The 16,847-nt window shown below is 44.3% G+C and overlaps 1 protein-coding gene across 1 annotated transcript; it reads right to left on the bottom strand.

Annotated features, from left to right (window-relative positions):
- Positions 1-4,750: 4,750 nt before the first annotated feature.
- LOC136513577 (protein NSP-INTERACTING KINASE 3-like) lies at positions 4,751-15,915 on the bottom strand. The gene is made up of 11 exons (XM_066507549.1): positions 15,798-15,915; positions 15,481-15,613; positions 15,308-15,379; positions 14,924-15,067; positions 14,635-14,784; positions 14,514-14,573; positions 14,309-14,388; positions 14,050-14,139; positions 7,504-7,848; positions 6,454-6,845; positions 4,751-5,080 (listed from the first exon to the last, which is right to left on the bottom strand). Exons 1-11 carry the CDS (start codon positions 15,913-15,915, stop codon positions 4,751-4,753), a joined length of 1,914 nt encoding a protein of 637 aa, XP_066363646.1.
- Positions 15,916-16,847: the final 932 nt, after the last annotated feature.

The raw sequence follows: 16,847 nt of genomic DNA, 5'->3' as shown, positions 1-16,847 counted from the left end.
TCTCGGACAACTGGACGAGGACAAGTACAAGATCCTGATCGAGGAGGGCGTTCTGCGCATCTGGGATCAGCGACGTCGACTCCTCGCCAAGGTACTGCGCTTAGAGAACCGGCTGTACATCCTCAACGTCAACATCAGCACCCCGGTGTGCCTTGCGGCGCATACTGACAATGACGCCTGGAGATGGCATGCGAGGTATGGTCACCTCGGCTTCCATGGCCTGAAGCTGCTGTCCAGGAAGGAAATGGTTCGTGGTCTTCCCTCCATCGACCACGTGGAGCAGCTATGCGAGAGCTGCCTTGCCGGGAAGCAGCGTCGACAGCCGTTCCCGGAGGCGAGCAAGTACCGTGCGTCTCGTTCGCTGGAGCTCGTGCATGCGGACCTGTGCGGTCCGATCACTCCTATGACTCCGGGCGGCAAGCGTCTGTTCTTGCTCGTCGTGGACGACAAGAGCCGATACATGTGGTTGGTTCTGCTGGCGTCGAAGGACCAGGCTACAGCGGCCATCATCCAGCTGCAGGCCCGGCTGGAGAATGAGGCGGGGATGAAACTGGGGACACTGCGCACGGACTGGGGCGGCGAGTTCACGGCGCAGGCGTTCCAGGAGCACTGCACTGATCACGGCGTTCAGCGTCACTTCACCGCACCGTACACACCTCAGCAAAACGGTGTGGTGGAGAGACGCAACCAGACCGTGCTGGGGATGGCAAGGAGCATGATGAAGGGGATGAACGTGCCCGGATGGCTCTGGGGCGAGGCGGTGAGCACCGCTGTCTACATCCTGAACCGTTCGCCGACGAGGAGCGTGGACGGCAAAACTCCCTACGAGGTCTGGTATGGTGCTAAGCCAGCTGTGCACTTCTTTCGTGTCTTCGGATGCACTGCACATGTGAAGGTCGTCAGCGGCCACCAGCGCAAGCTAGACGACCGGAGCGTGCCCATGGCGTTCATTGGCTACGAGCCTGGCACAAAGGCGTACAGGTTCTACAATCCAAACACCGAGCGTGTTCACATATCGCGCGACGCGGTGTTTGATGAAGGGAAGCCGTGGCAGTGGGAGAGCGTTGCTGGAGATGCGGCTGACGTGGCTCGGGGGGAGCCATTCATCGTCGAGCATGTGACCATGTCCGTTCCGAGCAGCGGGCATGTGCCGCAGTCACCGACGTCGACACCACCGGCCTCGCCGGGGCCTTCCACACCTGCTGCAGGTCCCAACGAGGTGCCTGTGACACCGGCACCAGCGGCTACGTCAAGCACGTCTTCACCGGCCACTCCACCAGGCGTGCAGTTCGTGTCTCCACCACCCGGGGAGCCGGTGGTGGATGACGCCCATGACGATGCGCCACTTCGGTTCTAGACGATGGAGGACATCTTGGCGGTTGCACCGGCCCCTGAGGAAGGTGATGGGGAGCATGGCGCGGGGCTCCTGCTTGCCGTCGACGGCGAACCCACCACTTTCGATGAGGCACGGAATGATGAAGAGTGGCGGAAGGCGATGCTCGAGGAGCTGGGGTCCATCGAGCAGAACGACACCTGGGTTCTCGTCGACCTCCCACCGGGACACCGAGCCATCGGGCTGAAATGGGTGTTCAAAATCAAGCGTGACGAGCTGGGGGCGATCGTCAAGCACAAGGCGCGCTTGGTTGCAAAGGGGTATGTCCAGAAGTCCGGCATTGACTTTGAAGAGGTGTTCGCGCCGGTGGCTAGGATGGAGTCAGTGCGGATGCTTCTCGCCGTCGCTGCACAGGAAGGCTGGCTAGTCCATCATATGGACGTGAAGTCGGCATTTCTCAATGGAGATCTCGTGGAGGAGGTCTATGTCCATCAGCCGCCAGGTTTCATTGCGGCTGGACATGAGAGGAAGGTGTTGCGCTTGAAGAAGGCGCTCTATGGACTTCGCCAAGCTCCCAGGGCGTGGAATCAGAAACTGGATGCCAGTCTGCGTGCTCTCGGCTTTGTGCGATGCACTAGCGAGCATGGGATGTATACCAGGGGCAAGGGACTGTCCCGTGTGGTTGTCGGCATCTATGTCGACGATCTGATCATCACCGGAGCAAAGGAGGGTGGAGTTGAGGCGTTCAAAGAAGAGATGAAGCGCCTGTTCAGAATGAGTGATCTCGGGCTGCTGTCATACTATTTGGGCATTGAGGTAAGACAGTCCAAAACAGCAATCACTCTTGGACAGGCTGCCTATGCAAGGAAGATGCTGCAGAAGGCGAATATGGCTGGATGCAACCCCTGCCATACCCCAATGGAGGCTCGGTTGAAGCTTTCAAAGGAGGGAATGACAGCATTTGTGAATGTTACAGAGTACCGAAGCCTGGTGGGGAGTCTGAGGTATTTGGTTCACACTCGCCCTGACATGTCATTTGCTGTGGGGTTTGTGAGTCGTTTCATGGAAAAGCCAAGGCAGGAGCACATGGCAGCAGTAAAGCATTTGCTGCGGTACATAGCCGGAACAATCGAGTTCGGCATTGTCTACCCAAAGCTGTCCAGGAGCGACAATAGCCTGATCGGCTACAGTGACAGTGATTTGGGGGGAGACACTGATGACAGGAAGAGCACAACCGGCATCATTTTCTTCTTGGGACAAAAAGCGGTGTCTTGGCAGTCCCAAAAGCAGCGAGTGGTTGCGCTCTCGTCATGTGAGGCTGAGTACATCGCGGGAGCTGGAGCAGCTTGCCAGGCGGTGTGGCTCACAAGGCTACTGAAGGACATTACAGGAGATGATCCTCAGAAGCCTCAACTGAAGATGGATAACATGTCTGCAATAGCACTCAGCAAGAATCCGGTACTGCATGATCGAAGTAAGCATATTGACACTAAATTCCATTTCATTCGTGAGTGCATGGACAAAGGAACAATCTTGCTGGAGTATGCAAGCTCTCAGGAACAGCTCGCAGACCTGATGACAAAGGCTCTCGGGCGATCAAGGTTCTGTGAGCTTCGGGAGTTGATCGGTGTTGTGAATCTGGGCTGAACAAACCTCATTCAGGGGGAGATTGTTAGTTCATTCAGTTTATTCAGTCCAGGTTCAGTAGACTTTCAGTTTCAGTTTTTGCAAATAAGGAACCCGATAGGGGTGCGTCTTGTAACACCTGACTCGCGCTTTGTTCGCGGGATGGTGATCACGTAGAAGTGTTCTCCATTGTTTTCGTCGCGTCGTAGCTGAAGCTTCGCGCTCCACTCGTTCGGTCGTGGGATGGCACGATCAAGTCGGAGGGAGTGGCGCGCATGGCGCCGAGTCGAGTGGCCACGAGCTGCTCACAGTCTATATATATTTTTCAGCAATAGAGTCAGAAAATGCCGGTCAGTTGCGGCACCAAAAAAACTTTGTGCATTGTGTGTTCTCAGCTTCCACTGCATTCGTGTGAGTTTCCACTTCGGTTTCCATCGATCTCGGGTCATCATCCTCGTCTCCGGCGGCGGGCGCCGGCGAGCAGGATACGTCAAATTACACATGAATCAATCTATGTTCTCTATTACCTATACAAAAAGTTTTGAATTCGACCGTCACTTTGACTCAAAATCTTACCGAATCCTTCTCAACACTACGATTCTTCTTCTAAGATACTTCGGTTTGTAAACATCGTACGTAACAGATTGTCCGAAACCTTCTCAATTTTTTACCATGGCCTCCATGTATGATATCACGAGATCTTGACAAATCTCATGATTTCCAGTTTGCTTTTTTTAAATTTAAAAACCATTCGGCCACACGTTCGTGGTCGTGTTTCCTGAATAAGATGTTCGAAATTCCTTTTCATGTCCTGGGTAAGGCCTCGCACTGGACTCAATAACATGAATATCATTTTTCTACTCATTTTATTCTATTATTTGAATCACTTGCAGTTCAAATTTGACTTATACCAAAAATTCCTTGAAAAGCAATAAATTGATTAAATATAGCAAACAGATCCAGAAATATACCAAATCTTAACATGGAGTACCACATGTTGTATGTAGAGAGTAGAAAAAGTTTCAAGGTCAGCAGGGAAAAAAAACTTTTTTTAATTTACCGAGTGCCAAAATATAACACTCGACAAACGAACCGATTTGCTGAGTGCCAGATAAAAACACTCGGCAAAGATTCTCTTTGCCGAGTGTCACTAACCGACACTCGGCAAAGTTCTAACCGCCGGCACCCTGGTTGACGGCCGTCACACGTGGCGGTCTTTTGCCGAGTGCCTATTCTTTGCCGAGTATCTTGTTGTTGTTTGCTGAGTGTTTTATTTCCTGCACTTGGCAAATAAGTTTTTTTGCCAAGTACAATTATTTTGCCGAGTGTTTATCTGTAGGCACTCAGTACAGATATTGTTTGCCGAGTGCCCAAAGGAATGCACTCAGCAAACCACCAGGCACTCCGCATATATACTGTTTCCGATAGTGACTAATAATAAGCTGCATGTAAAAAATGATCTAAGGATGGGTCTGGCGTAATGGAGTTTCTCCACCTGTGTCCTAGAGAGTAAAGAGTAGTAGTAAAATCTCAGATGCAGAACAGAAGATTCCGCTAGTTAATTATATATATATATGCATGAACAGACATGTCACTAACTTTTATCCAGCAAGGAGGTCTTGCCGTAAACATGTCTTTTAAGAAAAGCCATATGCATGAACAGACATTATAGACATGCCATGCTACTCAACGGAAAGTCTGAAGCATCCCTACGCTTTCTTCGCCTTCCCAAGTTGGTAGTCTAAAACTAATTATTACATATATATACACACATGACAAGCTGTAGCTAGATCACCTTGGCCCCGAGAGTTCAATGGCTTGCAGCTCGATCGAATTGCGTTGGTCTTCATCATCATAATTTATACCAATTGACACAAATTCTGGTGACCAGTCGGGGTTTGGGTCCTCAATATTTTTAACGGACTCCCATTTTTCTGCAACCCCATCTCCTCCTTCCAGCATCTTTATAATTTCAGACATCTTGGGGCGGTGACAAGGTCTGTACATTGTGCAGAGCAAAGCAATCTGAACCAACTCCTCCAATTCAGCACTGTCATAATTGCTTCCTAGCTTCCGGTCCACAAACATGCTTAGCTGACTTTGTTCCAGAAGTTCTTTGGCCTGAAACATGAAGGCACAACTGTGTGGGAAGGGAAGTTCATGGTATTTGAATGAACAAAAGAAACACAATTGACAAAAACAAAGTCCTTTTGGAAAAAAAAAATGAAATTCTTGGAGTGGCGCAGCCACGCAAATTCGATATAGATCATAGCTGTTATTGCCTTGTTACTCAAGTGGAATACAAAACTTCAGGGAGCAATAGATTATGGTTACATTAGTATAGACATGGCCTGCACTCGAATCTTATTAGAAAGAAAAAAATGACGGAAAATTAAATGTGGCAATGGCTGCTGGTTACTGCTCCAGACTAAGGTCCAGAATGAATTTACAAAAGCTATGTTTGAGAAAAGTGCATTGCAAGCTATATGCATTATTGTGGTAAACTATAATTATGTCTTCTGGAGTTGCATATTGTCTAAAGTCAAGTGAAACGGTGACACTGTTTAGAAATGCATATGTTTAGTTATAGTATAGCTTAAGGAGCTTAAGTTTTACAAAGACCATATTTTCCCTCCAGGGAGTTTATGATTATCTTCTATTCTGTACATATAAATGTAAATTCAGATTACATAAAGCTCAGATATGTATGTCTTCACATCTTCTTTATTAGTGCAGAGGCTGAAAGTTGCACTTCTATTATTATGTAAGACATACTCAGTTGGTTATTTTGTTATATGACTTTGGTGCTATAATTTGTCAGCGGAATTATGTACAACCAAATAGCTGGAGTATTAAGAGGCAATCAGGTATGTAGAACAAAACACAAAATACAGATGCTTGAATTTTATTCCTTCCATTACAAATTATAGTTCACTTTGGCTTTGTCAAAGTTAAACTTCTCTAACTAGGACTAAGTTTTTGAAAAATATATTAACATCTACAAGTTAAAATAAATATATGCTCAATAAAACCTATTTCATGGAGAATTTAATAAAGCTAATTTGATGTGTTCTAGATATTGATACATATTTTCTATAAACTTGATCAAAGATAGGAAAGTTTTCACTTAGGACAAAACCAAAAAGAACTATAATTTGTAATGGAGGGAGTAACTTAAAAATCCTGTAAGGATTCTCACGCCTTTTCTTCTTAATGCAACGAAATGCAACTCTCCTACGTTTCCGAGAAAAAAAACTTAAAATGCCTATTGATTTTCCTTCCAATTAAATTCTTCAACATCATCTAATTTGTATGCTCTTTAACCATTTATCTTCAAATGCCTTTAACATGGGTGCCCAAATACTATGTATGCCTATAAACATACTGAACTTTTCCTATGCAATTGACCTAAAGGAAAACAACTCTTTCTTTAAAAAATACTCCAGTAAATAAACTAAATTTGAACCTAGACATATATAAGAAACAATATTTACCAATTCAAGAATTCCTCCCTTCTCATATTCATTCTCATGAAGCTCCAGCGTCACTCGACCAGTGACTAATTCCATCAAAAAGAGTCCAAAGCAAAAGACATCAGTCTTCTCTGAAGCATGGCAGAACTTAAAACACTCTGGTGGTATGCGCCCAAGTGTTCCACGCACTGATGTGACAACATGCGACATCCAATGATCTACAAGTTTTGCCAATCCAAAATCCGCAACAACTGCTTCAAGATATTCATCCAGGAGAACATTGGAGGCCTTGATATCACGATGGATTATCTTAGGATCACATTGTTCATGCAAATAGAGCAGTCCCTGTGACGCACCAAGGGCTATCCTCTTTCTCCTTGGCCAGTCTAAGGTTGGTTCCCCATTAACACATTCTGACAAAGTAAAGGAGAAAACTCAGCTGGATTTGCTTCAAAAAGGGAAAGACCTCAGAATATAATGCCTTCAATGCTTTGGACTAAACAATTTAAAGGAGAGCCTACATTATGTTATGTTCAACTTGTTGTTTTAGCAATTGTTAACCATGTATCAGATTGACTGAGCCCATATCACAAAAATGGATGCAATGGAAGCTTTAAGAATAGACAAATAGGAAGGTTGAAACTGCTTGAACTGCAGTGGGTGTGTCATCATTGGATGGAAAAACTAGAATCATGCCTATATGGAGAAGTTGTACATGATTAACAAGCTGAAAATATGCATGTCTCCGTCAGAAAGTCCAATGAAAAGTGATCAGAGTATATTGATTACCACTAATAAGATACTTTTCATATGGAAATTGTTTCACAATATCACCATCTGTAACATACATATTTAATTAATGTTGTTTCTAAGAACAATATATATTGGTCAGAGTTCTTCCTGAGACCAAGTCTATATCCTAAATTACAAAGTAAAAGTGGATTGGTGAAACCTTCACATGATTACTAGGAAAGATTGATGTTTCTTTATTTTTACCCTCATGAGATTCTCAATATGAAGGTGCAACTGTGCATGCATGGGATAGAAGAGCATGAAGTACACAATACTAACCTTTTAATTTAGAAGCGACAGTACCATTTGGCATGTAGGGATACACAAGAAGCCTTTCATTATTTGCAATGCAATACCCAGTAAGGTGAAGGAGATTACGATGGACGGCCAAGCTTATCACTTCAATTTCTGTGTGGAATTGATCATCCCCAACAACTGAATCACGATCCTTCAGTCTTTTAACAGCAACAGTTGTGCCATCCAAATCACCCTTGTATACTATTCCATATCCTCCCTCTCCCAAAATATTTGTTTGGCTGAAGTTATTGGTAGCTTTTCTGATCTCCTTAAACTTGTACTGCTTCAGATGGCCAAGACAACCTTCTGGGTCATGCTGCATTGAAACTATGAACATGTATAAATTATCAGGTATAAGAGTGCATGATGGAGAAAATTGGGTACTAATTACATATACAGGGTAATTAATATATGTTCTGAAAAAAAATATGGGTGCAATGCCAAAGTTAAATCGAAAACCATAACCATGGATCTTTCTAAAAAAACAAAACCGGCCATGAATTGCAGTGTTAGTTGTCTAGAAAAAACATGAACATCACATCATTATAGGAAGGAATTCATATCACAAAATGAAATGAACAATGTAGACAAAATTCTAATAGCGAGAGGATATGATAAAACAGTGTATTTCACAATGAGTAAAAAGAATCCTTAAATTCCAAGAGTCTAAACATGTTGGTCAATATGGACAGCAGGTATATATATACGATCCTTGATTCCTAAAAAATTAACAGGATCATCGATGAAATCATCATGGAGTTTATACTTTATGCAAATATATTCAAAACATGAATATATTGCCATTGAATCTAACATAATATGTGCTGGCTGCTATATCTTGTTTACGACAGCACTGCCACCCCTTTTATAATACATTCACCTTCCTGCCACCCCACAGCATGCCACCCTCAAAAAAAAGTCTTGATCAGACGTCCCCTTGACTCTGGTCTTAAAGAAGGGGCCCATCTAACCCAGAACAGGCAGGAACCTCACGCGCGCACGCTTCTTTGGCGGCTGCGGACCCGTCTACAGTTTCAATAGGGAGGTGGGCACACTACCATGCAGCACCAGGGATCGAACTGTGGTGGGGAGCTCTACACCTCGGGTGCTCAACCACGGCACCATCAGCACATCTTCGCACTGACCTGACATATTATGTTCAAAGCCTTGGTGCTCCTTTGTTGTGCTCACTGCCTCGCTGCCATCTTCTCCCTAGCCTCCTCCGTGTCCTTTCAAGCCCCTATGGCCAACCAATACTAGAACCAAGGCCCCTCCAACCCACCTCCTATTAAACATATATAACTCGATATTCTAAATCACCGGTTTAAGGCAACACTCCAAGCAGAAAGAGAGGAAGCTGCTAGGAAGCATGAACAGTCGGAAGCACAGATTCCTGCTCAACAGGCCTCACTTGAAGCAAACCAAGCAACACTTGAAGAAAACCAAAATTTGTTGCACCAGACCCAAGAGGAAGTGAGGGGGATGCATACCAAGTTTGAAGAGACTAATGCACTGCTGCGAGCTGTGCTGGAACTTTATAAAGATTGAGGTAGGTTTGCATGATGTTTCAATTGATGATGCCTTTGCCTAATCTTTTGCTACATTGTGAGAACACCAAACTTTCTCTGTGTTTGCTGGAACGACTTTGTGCACTATGTTGTCGAAAACTATGTGCAACTTATTTGCATTTGTTTGTATGTGTGAACTTGTGTGATGAAACCTGGTACTAGTGTGATGTTTGAACCTGCAAGCAATTATGTCTTGTCTTATGGTTTGGAATGTATGTGGATGATGGCTTGGCTGATATGTATGAGCTATGATGAGAATGCTAGAAACATCTGTGTGACATTCGTCATTGAATTGATACATATGGCAATGCCACATTCGTCATCGAATGAAGGTAATTTTATGACGACCCACATTCGTCACAATAACTTGTCTAAATCAGGTACCTAGGACACAATTTATGACGATTGGCGTATTAGGTGATGAGTTGACCAACCAATATGTGGCAGTCACAGTCGTCATTTTATGACAACGATACATGACGACACAACAAAATCGTCACAAAAGGTCATCACATTTTGTGACGGTTTTCTATATTTTCGGTCACAAGGTACATTTTGTGACAGTGGTTATATGACGACCTTCATGATGGTTGTTTTTCGTCATAGCATTCATTTTGTGACAAATTCTGTACTTTCCATGACACTTTTAGTTTGTTTTAAAAGCCCAGATTTTTTGTAGTGAGCTACTCCTTTTAAATGAACCTCACTTGCCCGTGATTGGAGAAACCACCACCACGGCACAGCTAGATGCCTCACATACGGCTACACTAAATTTGCCGAACATAGGGAACATGTATACATACAAATATGGAACAAAAATAAAATCAACTGAAGTCTTGTCTTTTTAAAAAAATATTGGTAAAAGATCATAAAATAACATTGAAGTTCTTGTGTTATAAAAGTTAGGTGATATAGTATCTTCCTTAAAAGGATCATATACAACAATATTTTGTCTAAATAGATATAGTTTGTACTTTATAGCCAAATTGACAAGTTGTTCATATGTTTCATGCATTCCGATCTTGAGACTAGGTCTTTGTACGACCACAAAGACCCATATCAGCCTTCATCTTGGCCCAAAGTTTGCTAATGTCGACTTGTGGGTAAGGAGCCTAGTCTCGGTGCACGCATAAAGCTCACTCATATTTTAGTGATACATAGGTTTTTTTCTCTCAAACACATTCTCTTAAATCAGATCACATAAGAGTTACATTATCTACTTTCCCTTTTTTGCTTTTGGCAATCCCATGTTAAGCTAACTCAAGTACAACTCATTGAAGTAAAGAATCCAATTTTTTCTGTTTGGAACTGCATTGCAAAGAAAGTACTACATTTTTAAGTTTGAGACTCAAAGAAATTCTTAAAAGCTAATCTAAATTATTACAATGAATTAAAACAAGTCTAGGGATAGACATACTGCAAAGGAGTCTAGTTCGCACCACACACCGTAGTTTCACCCATAATAGGCATGTTTCATATGAGTCTACCACTCACCTTTGTTGATTTGGTAATCCTAAATCCATGAACCAAACTCATCTTCTCATGGGGTAGAGATACCAAACTTCTTGGTCAACTTTAATTGGTAGTTAATAATCTTCATAGTTACAATCATATATTGAAATTTGGCTAAGTTGTGTTCCAAAAATATAACTCCTTGAACAAAGATTGAGGTACCACATCTAGAGTTTGGTGAAGGAGAAAGGTTCTTTATATAAAACAAGAAGAGGATCCTCAACATTTTGTATATATCTTCTGCTATGCCAACAAGCTAGTAGCCATGCTAGTTTGGGCCCACCTAGTATTCTCAACATCAAAAACAAGCATGACCTCCTTGTATTGCAAATGGTTCTAGAGCCTAATGCTCACAAGATCCTTGGTGTAGCACCTCGGGTCTTGGGTTTGACTCACTGTGGGAGCGATATTAAACATGTCTGGGGTTAAAAACACTCAACGTTGGTTGTGACCTTTAGATAGACGTGTAACCACTATAGTTGCTTTTATCGAGATGCACATGGCCACAGGCATGTGTCCTAGGCATTCGGTGACATGTCCAGCAGCTAGCCTCTAGGGTTTTTCTCAATATTCGTGCGAGAAGCTTCTTCTTAACGCAATGCCGTGGGAGCGATCTTTCACCCATAGGTTGAGATTTTTATGACCCTGTATTTTTAAAGACACACTGATGTGATCACGATTTGACTCCTTACCCTTGTTCATCGTCCATGAAATAAGGCAACAAGCTTGTGCTACTATTCCTCATATGACCCACTTGGCAATAAGCGACTATTGATCTATGGAAATGTAACCTTCCATGTATAGCAAGTCCGCTGTAGTTTTATGTACTCCAAACCCATGTCATCTAGTACTACAATGTGTAATTGTTATCCATTAGAATGTCTTTATTATTATCGTAAACCTATATTCTTTCATGGTATCAAGCCAAACCACTAGTTCTATGTTTCCATCTCTTGTGTCCCTCCTCCTTGAATTGGCTAACCCACCACAACCCTTGCCACTACATCGTCGTTGTCCTCCAACCTATGGCTCCTCCAAATCCAACTTCCATACGCTTCACTACCAATGTATGTTAGCACATTCCTATCACCTTTACCCAATATCCTCCTAGGGACCGTCTAGTGTGGCTCCCGCATTGGAGTGGGCAAAGTAGAACCAAATGAGATTGCATGGAGGAGCGCTTTCTACCCTCCCATGTGAGGAGACGGAGCTATTTTGGTGCCGGAGCCAGAGTCCCAAAAATTGGCTCCGCCTATAGGGCTCCGACTCCTTCAACGAAGCATATCATGCGGAGCCGCACTAAACATGGCCCTAGTTACTCATGATGGCATGAGCTCTTGAAGATTCCAATCAAAATTTGATTGATATGTAGCACATTGAGGGCACATCTCCACCAGTCGCGCCAACCATCCTACATGACCTAGGTGGCACCCAATTTATTCGGTGCACTTGAGTGCTCTATGGATCCATCTTCATAGCACACTTTGCTACCTTCATCACCCTTGATGTCACAACACACGCGATCAAGGTTTTTTCAATCAATTCAGGGGGGAGATTCCCACCTGCTTTTTATTGAGCCAATGAAATTGGTTGTACATTTACAAGATGTTGCCCGACATACTAGGAGAGAGGAGCAGGGAGAGGGGAGAAGCAAAGGTAGAGATTACAATTTTGAGAGATGGTTCTAGGCATAAGCTGACTAGGTAAAAATGAACACTTTGTTACTCTTGAATCTACCAGTCTTGGAGCAGAGATCTTTAGATACTTTGCGTTGGACGTAGGCCGAGTGACGTACTCTGAGTTAACGATGAGCGTGTTCTGGGACTTCCAAATATGGCAGAGGACAATGAGCATAACGTCCATCCGAACAGGTGTAGGAAGGTCAGGTTGTCACCAATTTGCCAGGTGAGCTTCTGATCCCCAGCCGATATCTGAAGGGAATCCAAAACCTTTCATGCCCTTAGGCAGCTGCCCTCATTGTAGAATAATAAGAATGCATTCTAGAATAACAAGACTCACATGCCTTGTCTCTGGAGATTAAGTTTCAAAAACATGGCCCAAGGTGGACATGCTTAGCTATTCACAAGGAGTCAAGAGACACTGAACTCACCTATACATTAGTTGTACCATCACCAACTTTATCCTTGTGAAATACGGTACAAAATTGAAGTGCCACCCTATCATCATTCTCCTTGATGACCTAAATGAGAATATGCACTCAGTGGCATCCATAATCAATATGAATATGCCACCACCATCTTTCCTTATGGCATGTTCATTGCTTCTCTTAGAAGAAGATGGCCTAAAATCTCTAACCCATCACAGTCATTGCTCAGGTCATTTGAAATAAACATCCCCAAGCCCCCCTCCTTTATTGGATCTAACTCTAGTGGATCAAGAGTTGGATCTTGGGGCAAACCAAAAGGCAAGGTCCCTAGTGGCTCCAATAGAAGCAATATACATGCCTTCTCCGAAAACCCCAACCAACGTAACTTCTCACTCTTCAATCTATGGAATGGGACATTCAGATCTGGTTAATGGCCATGCCTCCCACTTAGCTCTGTTCCTCTTGGCATCCTTTGTTGAGCCATATTTTGTAAAGGCATATGACATCCAACACACCATCCCTTGGTGACGCATCTTCCCTAATGCCGCCCCCCCCCCCCCCCCGAGGGGGGGGGGTCATTGCTACCATTGACACTCATTGTTGCACCATTAATATCACCATCCTAGGACCAATCCTCCCTAATCCAAGCTATGAACACCATAGCCCTACAAGGCGGTGCCATAGAACAAACCTCGAAACTCCATCATCAAGTTATGTTATTTAGTGGGCTATTCGATTATGAATTTTGGATTGACACAATCATTTCTTGCCTTTCTTTCTGTACAATCAAGAACGATGATAAAGTAAACAAATAGTAGTCAAAATAAATGGGTACCAAATTTTAATTATCTCGGAAACATATCGTCATGGATTAGTGATTTCAAATGCCAAGTGAGTTTACGCTCCCACATCTTATGGATGGGCCATCAATTGACTTAGAACCTCTTGGACCCAAGGGGCGTGATCATCGATGGGACCGAGGGGTGTTGATACAATCTTTTGGAAAATAAGCCATAAAACAATAAAGGAAAACAGCAAAAAGATCCAGAATATATATGGACTCCAATATAATTTGCCATATCTACTGAGTGGGAGTATTATGAAATTTGTCTATGTATAAACAGTCCATACAACAATGAAACGTTTTTATTTCTAAAAAATTTCTTATGCAATGGCAAACATGTTAATAAGAAGATAGAGCTGGATGATCCCAGCGTATGTAACACTAGGATCCTCATCTGCAATGTGAGACATGAATCTGTCAACCCCTTTTTCAGATTAATGTTCCCAAAGTTCAACAGATCTAAACACGTATATAGCATTTGAAGAAAAAAATATTACCATCAGCAACTGCAAAGACTCGCTCACGCTGACGCCTTCGCCAAAACAGGACAGCTCCAGCCACAACGGCAACCAGTGAACAACCAATTCCTATGCATAGTAGGAGGATAAAAATGTCTTTACTCATGACTTGTAAATCCCCTGGAGGAAAAAAAATATTGTGGTGAGCACACATACTCACAAGAAAAATATGCTCACTTGAATTAGTTAACTTTACTAAAATGAAATTGGAAGTGTCCAGAATTGGACACTGAACAACCTTCTTTGCCATCCTTTGGGCCTAAGGGGGGAGCAATTGACTCTGAGCCGATATCACTTAGGAATGGATTGCCTTCGAAACTATTCAGGCATAATAGATTAAGGAAATCAGAAAGGAGGAAAACCATATATAAATAGCTTTACCCCAAAGCTCATGTTGCCCCAGTTGATACAGGGAACGAAAATATGAACCTGAGATCACTTACAAGACATTCCATGTTCGAAAAGTCGGCCGGTGACCACTCAGGTTGTTGAAGGAAACATCCCTGTAGAACATAAATAACTTTTGTTTCTTAGAAATGAGGAATAGGTAAAGCTCACACTCACAGTGAGAACTGGACATATTCATTCAAAGAACAATAATGCAGCAATGATAAAAAGAAGGTTGTCAATAGAAAGTACAGGCTGAAGATCATGGGAGCATCAGTGCCTAGTGATTCGGGTATAGGTCCAGATAAGCTGTTATTGTTCAATTTCCTGGAGGAAAGAGACAAGAGGCCGATAAAATAAAGATCATGTGACTCGATCAATCTTCAGATTTAAAGATAATCTACAGAACTGAGATACAGATATGTCTGGATATAATGTTGGCATCAGGAAGATTTATTAGTCTTACAGGTACTGCAGTTTGGCCAGATGACCCAGTGTACTTGGGATGCTTCCACTGAAATGATTGTTTGACAGGTCAAGTACTTCAAGCAGCTTCATCCTGCCTACGGTGTCAGGGATACGGCCAGAGATAGCATTGTGGCTTAACAACCTGCCAAAATTTTGAAAACAAACTCCTCATTTCATCACAAGTCACAGCTCACAACAGCAAAGTAAGGAAGTGCATGGCTGCATGCAACGAACTGAGTGTGTTAAAAAATTAGTACAGCCTGGGAATTTCAAGGGAATCTCACTAGAACTGAGAGGCTCCTCAGAGTTCCCTAAAAATTCACTCCTACTACATATGTTCCGGACAGGGCTAACATAGACATTCTGGATCTTTTTGACTTACAGATATCGCAGCGACCTGAGTTTTCCGACCGCCGGCGACAGTGTGCCAGAGAGGTTCTTGTTCGTCATAGACCTGCGAACAGCATACAAACGCAGAGAACCATGAGCCGGACGTGAAAATCGTGGCAGAACAGAAACAAACGTCCATATATGCACAGGATGAGGAGAACATACAGCTCTTGAATTTGTCCCTTTTGGCAGGTGACCATGCTCCAGTGGCACGGGTCGTTGCCGAACTTGAGGTCCCAGTCCCAGAGCACGTTGCCGGGATCATGCAGCGGCGCCTTGATGGCCACCAGCGCCTTGGCTGCAAACCACACACAACACAAGACCACGACGTTGATGGATGGAAGGGAACGCAACGCAGCAGCAAAGAACCAAGAAGAGCGCGTCGATCGAGCACAAGATCGATCTGATTTTGCTTTGACGGCCACGCCGGCGGCCGGTCGGACGGAGGAAAAACAACACAGCAGCACCAGCACAGCACGTACCTTGTTTGCCTAATTTCCCAGCCGCGGTGGGCCAAAGCACCGCCGCCACAGCGACCACGACGCCCACCACAGCCACCACCAGCCTCCTTGTCGCCTCCGGAGCTCCACACCCGCCCATGGCGCCGCCGTACGTCGTCTAGATACCTCTCTCTCTCTCTCTCTCGGCCCCGACGCGCCGCGCACAGCACAGGGTTCGTTCGGAAACTGCTGCTGTGGCCAGGGGATAGCGAGAGTGGGATCGAGGCAATGTGGGAAAGCGGGGAGCACACCACAGCACACCGGCCTAATGCCCTCGGTGGTCGAGGCTGCAGACGCGGTGACGCCACTGCGGATGCTGCCGTTGCGTGCATGCCGCGCGGCCGGACGGGTGCCTGCGTACTGCTTGTCCGTAGCGCACCGTCCCTGGCTGGCTGGCTGGCTTCCGTTACCGGTGGCCGGGGACTGCGCGTCGCGTAGGTCCTAAGCAGTGCAGCGGCGAGGAGGGTAGCGTGCGCCGCTCGTGACGATCGGGGGGGGGGCGGGCCGGAGATGTGGTGATCGCCAGCGGCAGTAAACCACGCCGGCCATGCAAGACGTTTCACGAGGGAGGAACTCAGAAAGGGATCTTTCAGATTTAGCAGTGATTTAGTAACTAGCTTAACGAAAGGTTGTGTTCATGACCATATGTTATTACATATACTACACTTATATATTTGTTGGACGGAGGGAGTAGGATTTTATTTATTATAATAGCAATCTAAATCTATGGGTACCATACCGATGGTACGTATGCGACAAATTGTCACCCGTACAGCCAGGATGGAGAGGTATAACATTTTATCACTTAGACAATTTGTGGCGGACGTATATTGCCGTTTATCCGACCCGCTACCATCCTTACAAATAGCCATCCGTACAAATAGCGGAGTGAGGCACAAGGCACGCAGGACACATTAAAAAACTATAGGATGAGATATAATAAAATAATATAAACTAGTGATAAGCATTTTTTTTATTTCGATCTAGAACTTTATACTACCTAGAACGTATGTTTTTTATGCCTAGAATAAA

Source organism: Miscanthus floridulus, chromosome 16, assembly GCF_019320115.1.
Source record: "Miscanthus floridulus cultivar M001 chromosome 16, ASM1932011v1, whole genome shotgun sequence".
Taxonomy (NCBI): Eukaryota; Viridiplantae; Streptophyta; class Magnoliopsida; order Poales; family Poaceae; genus Miscanthus; species Miscanthus floridulus.
Note: the sequence above shows the minus strand (reverse complement) of the source record. Positions and strands in the feature narration are given on the sequence as shown.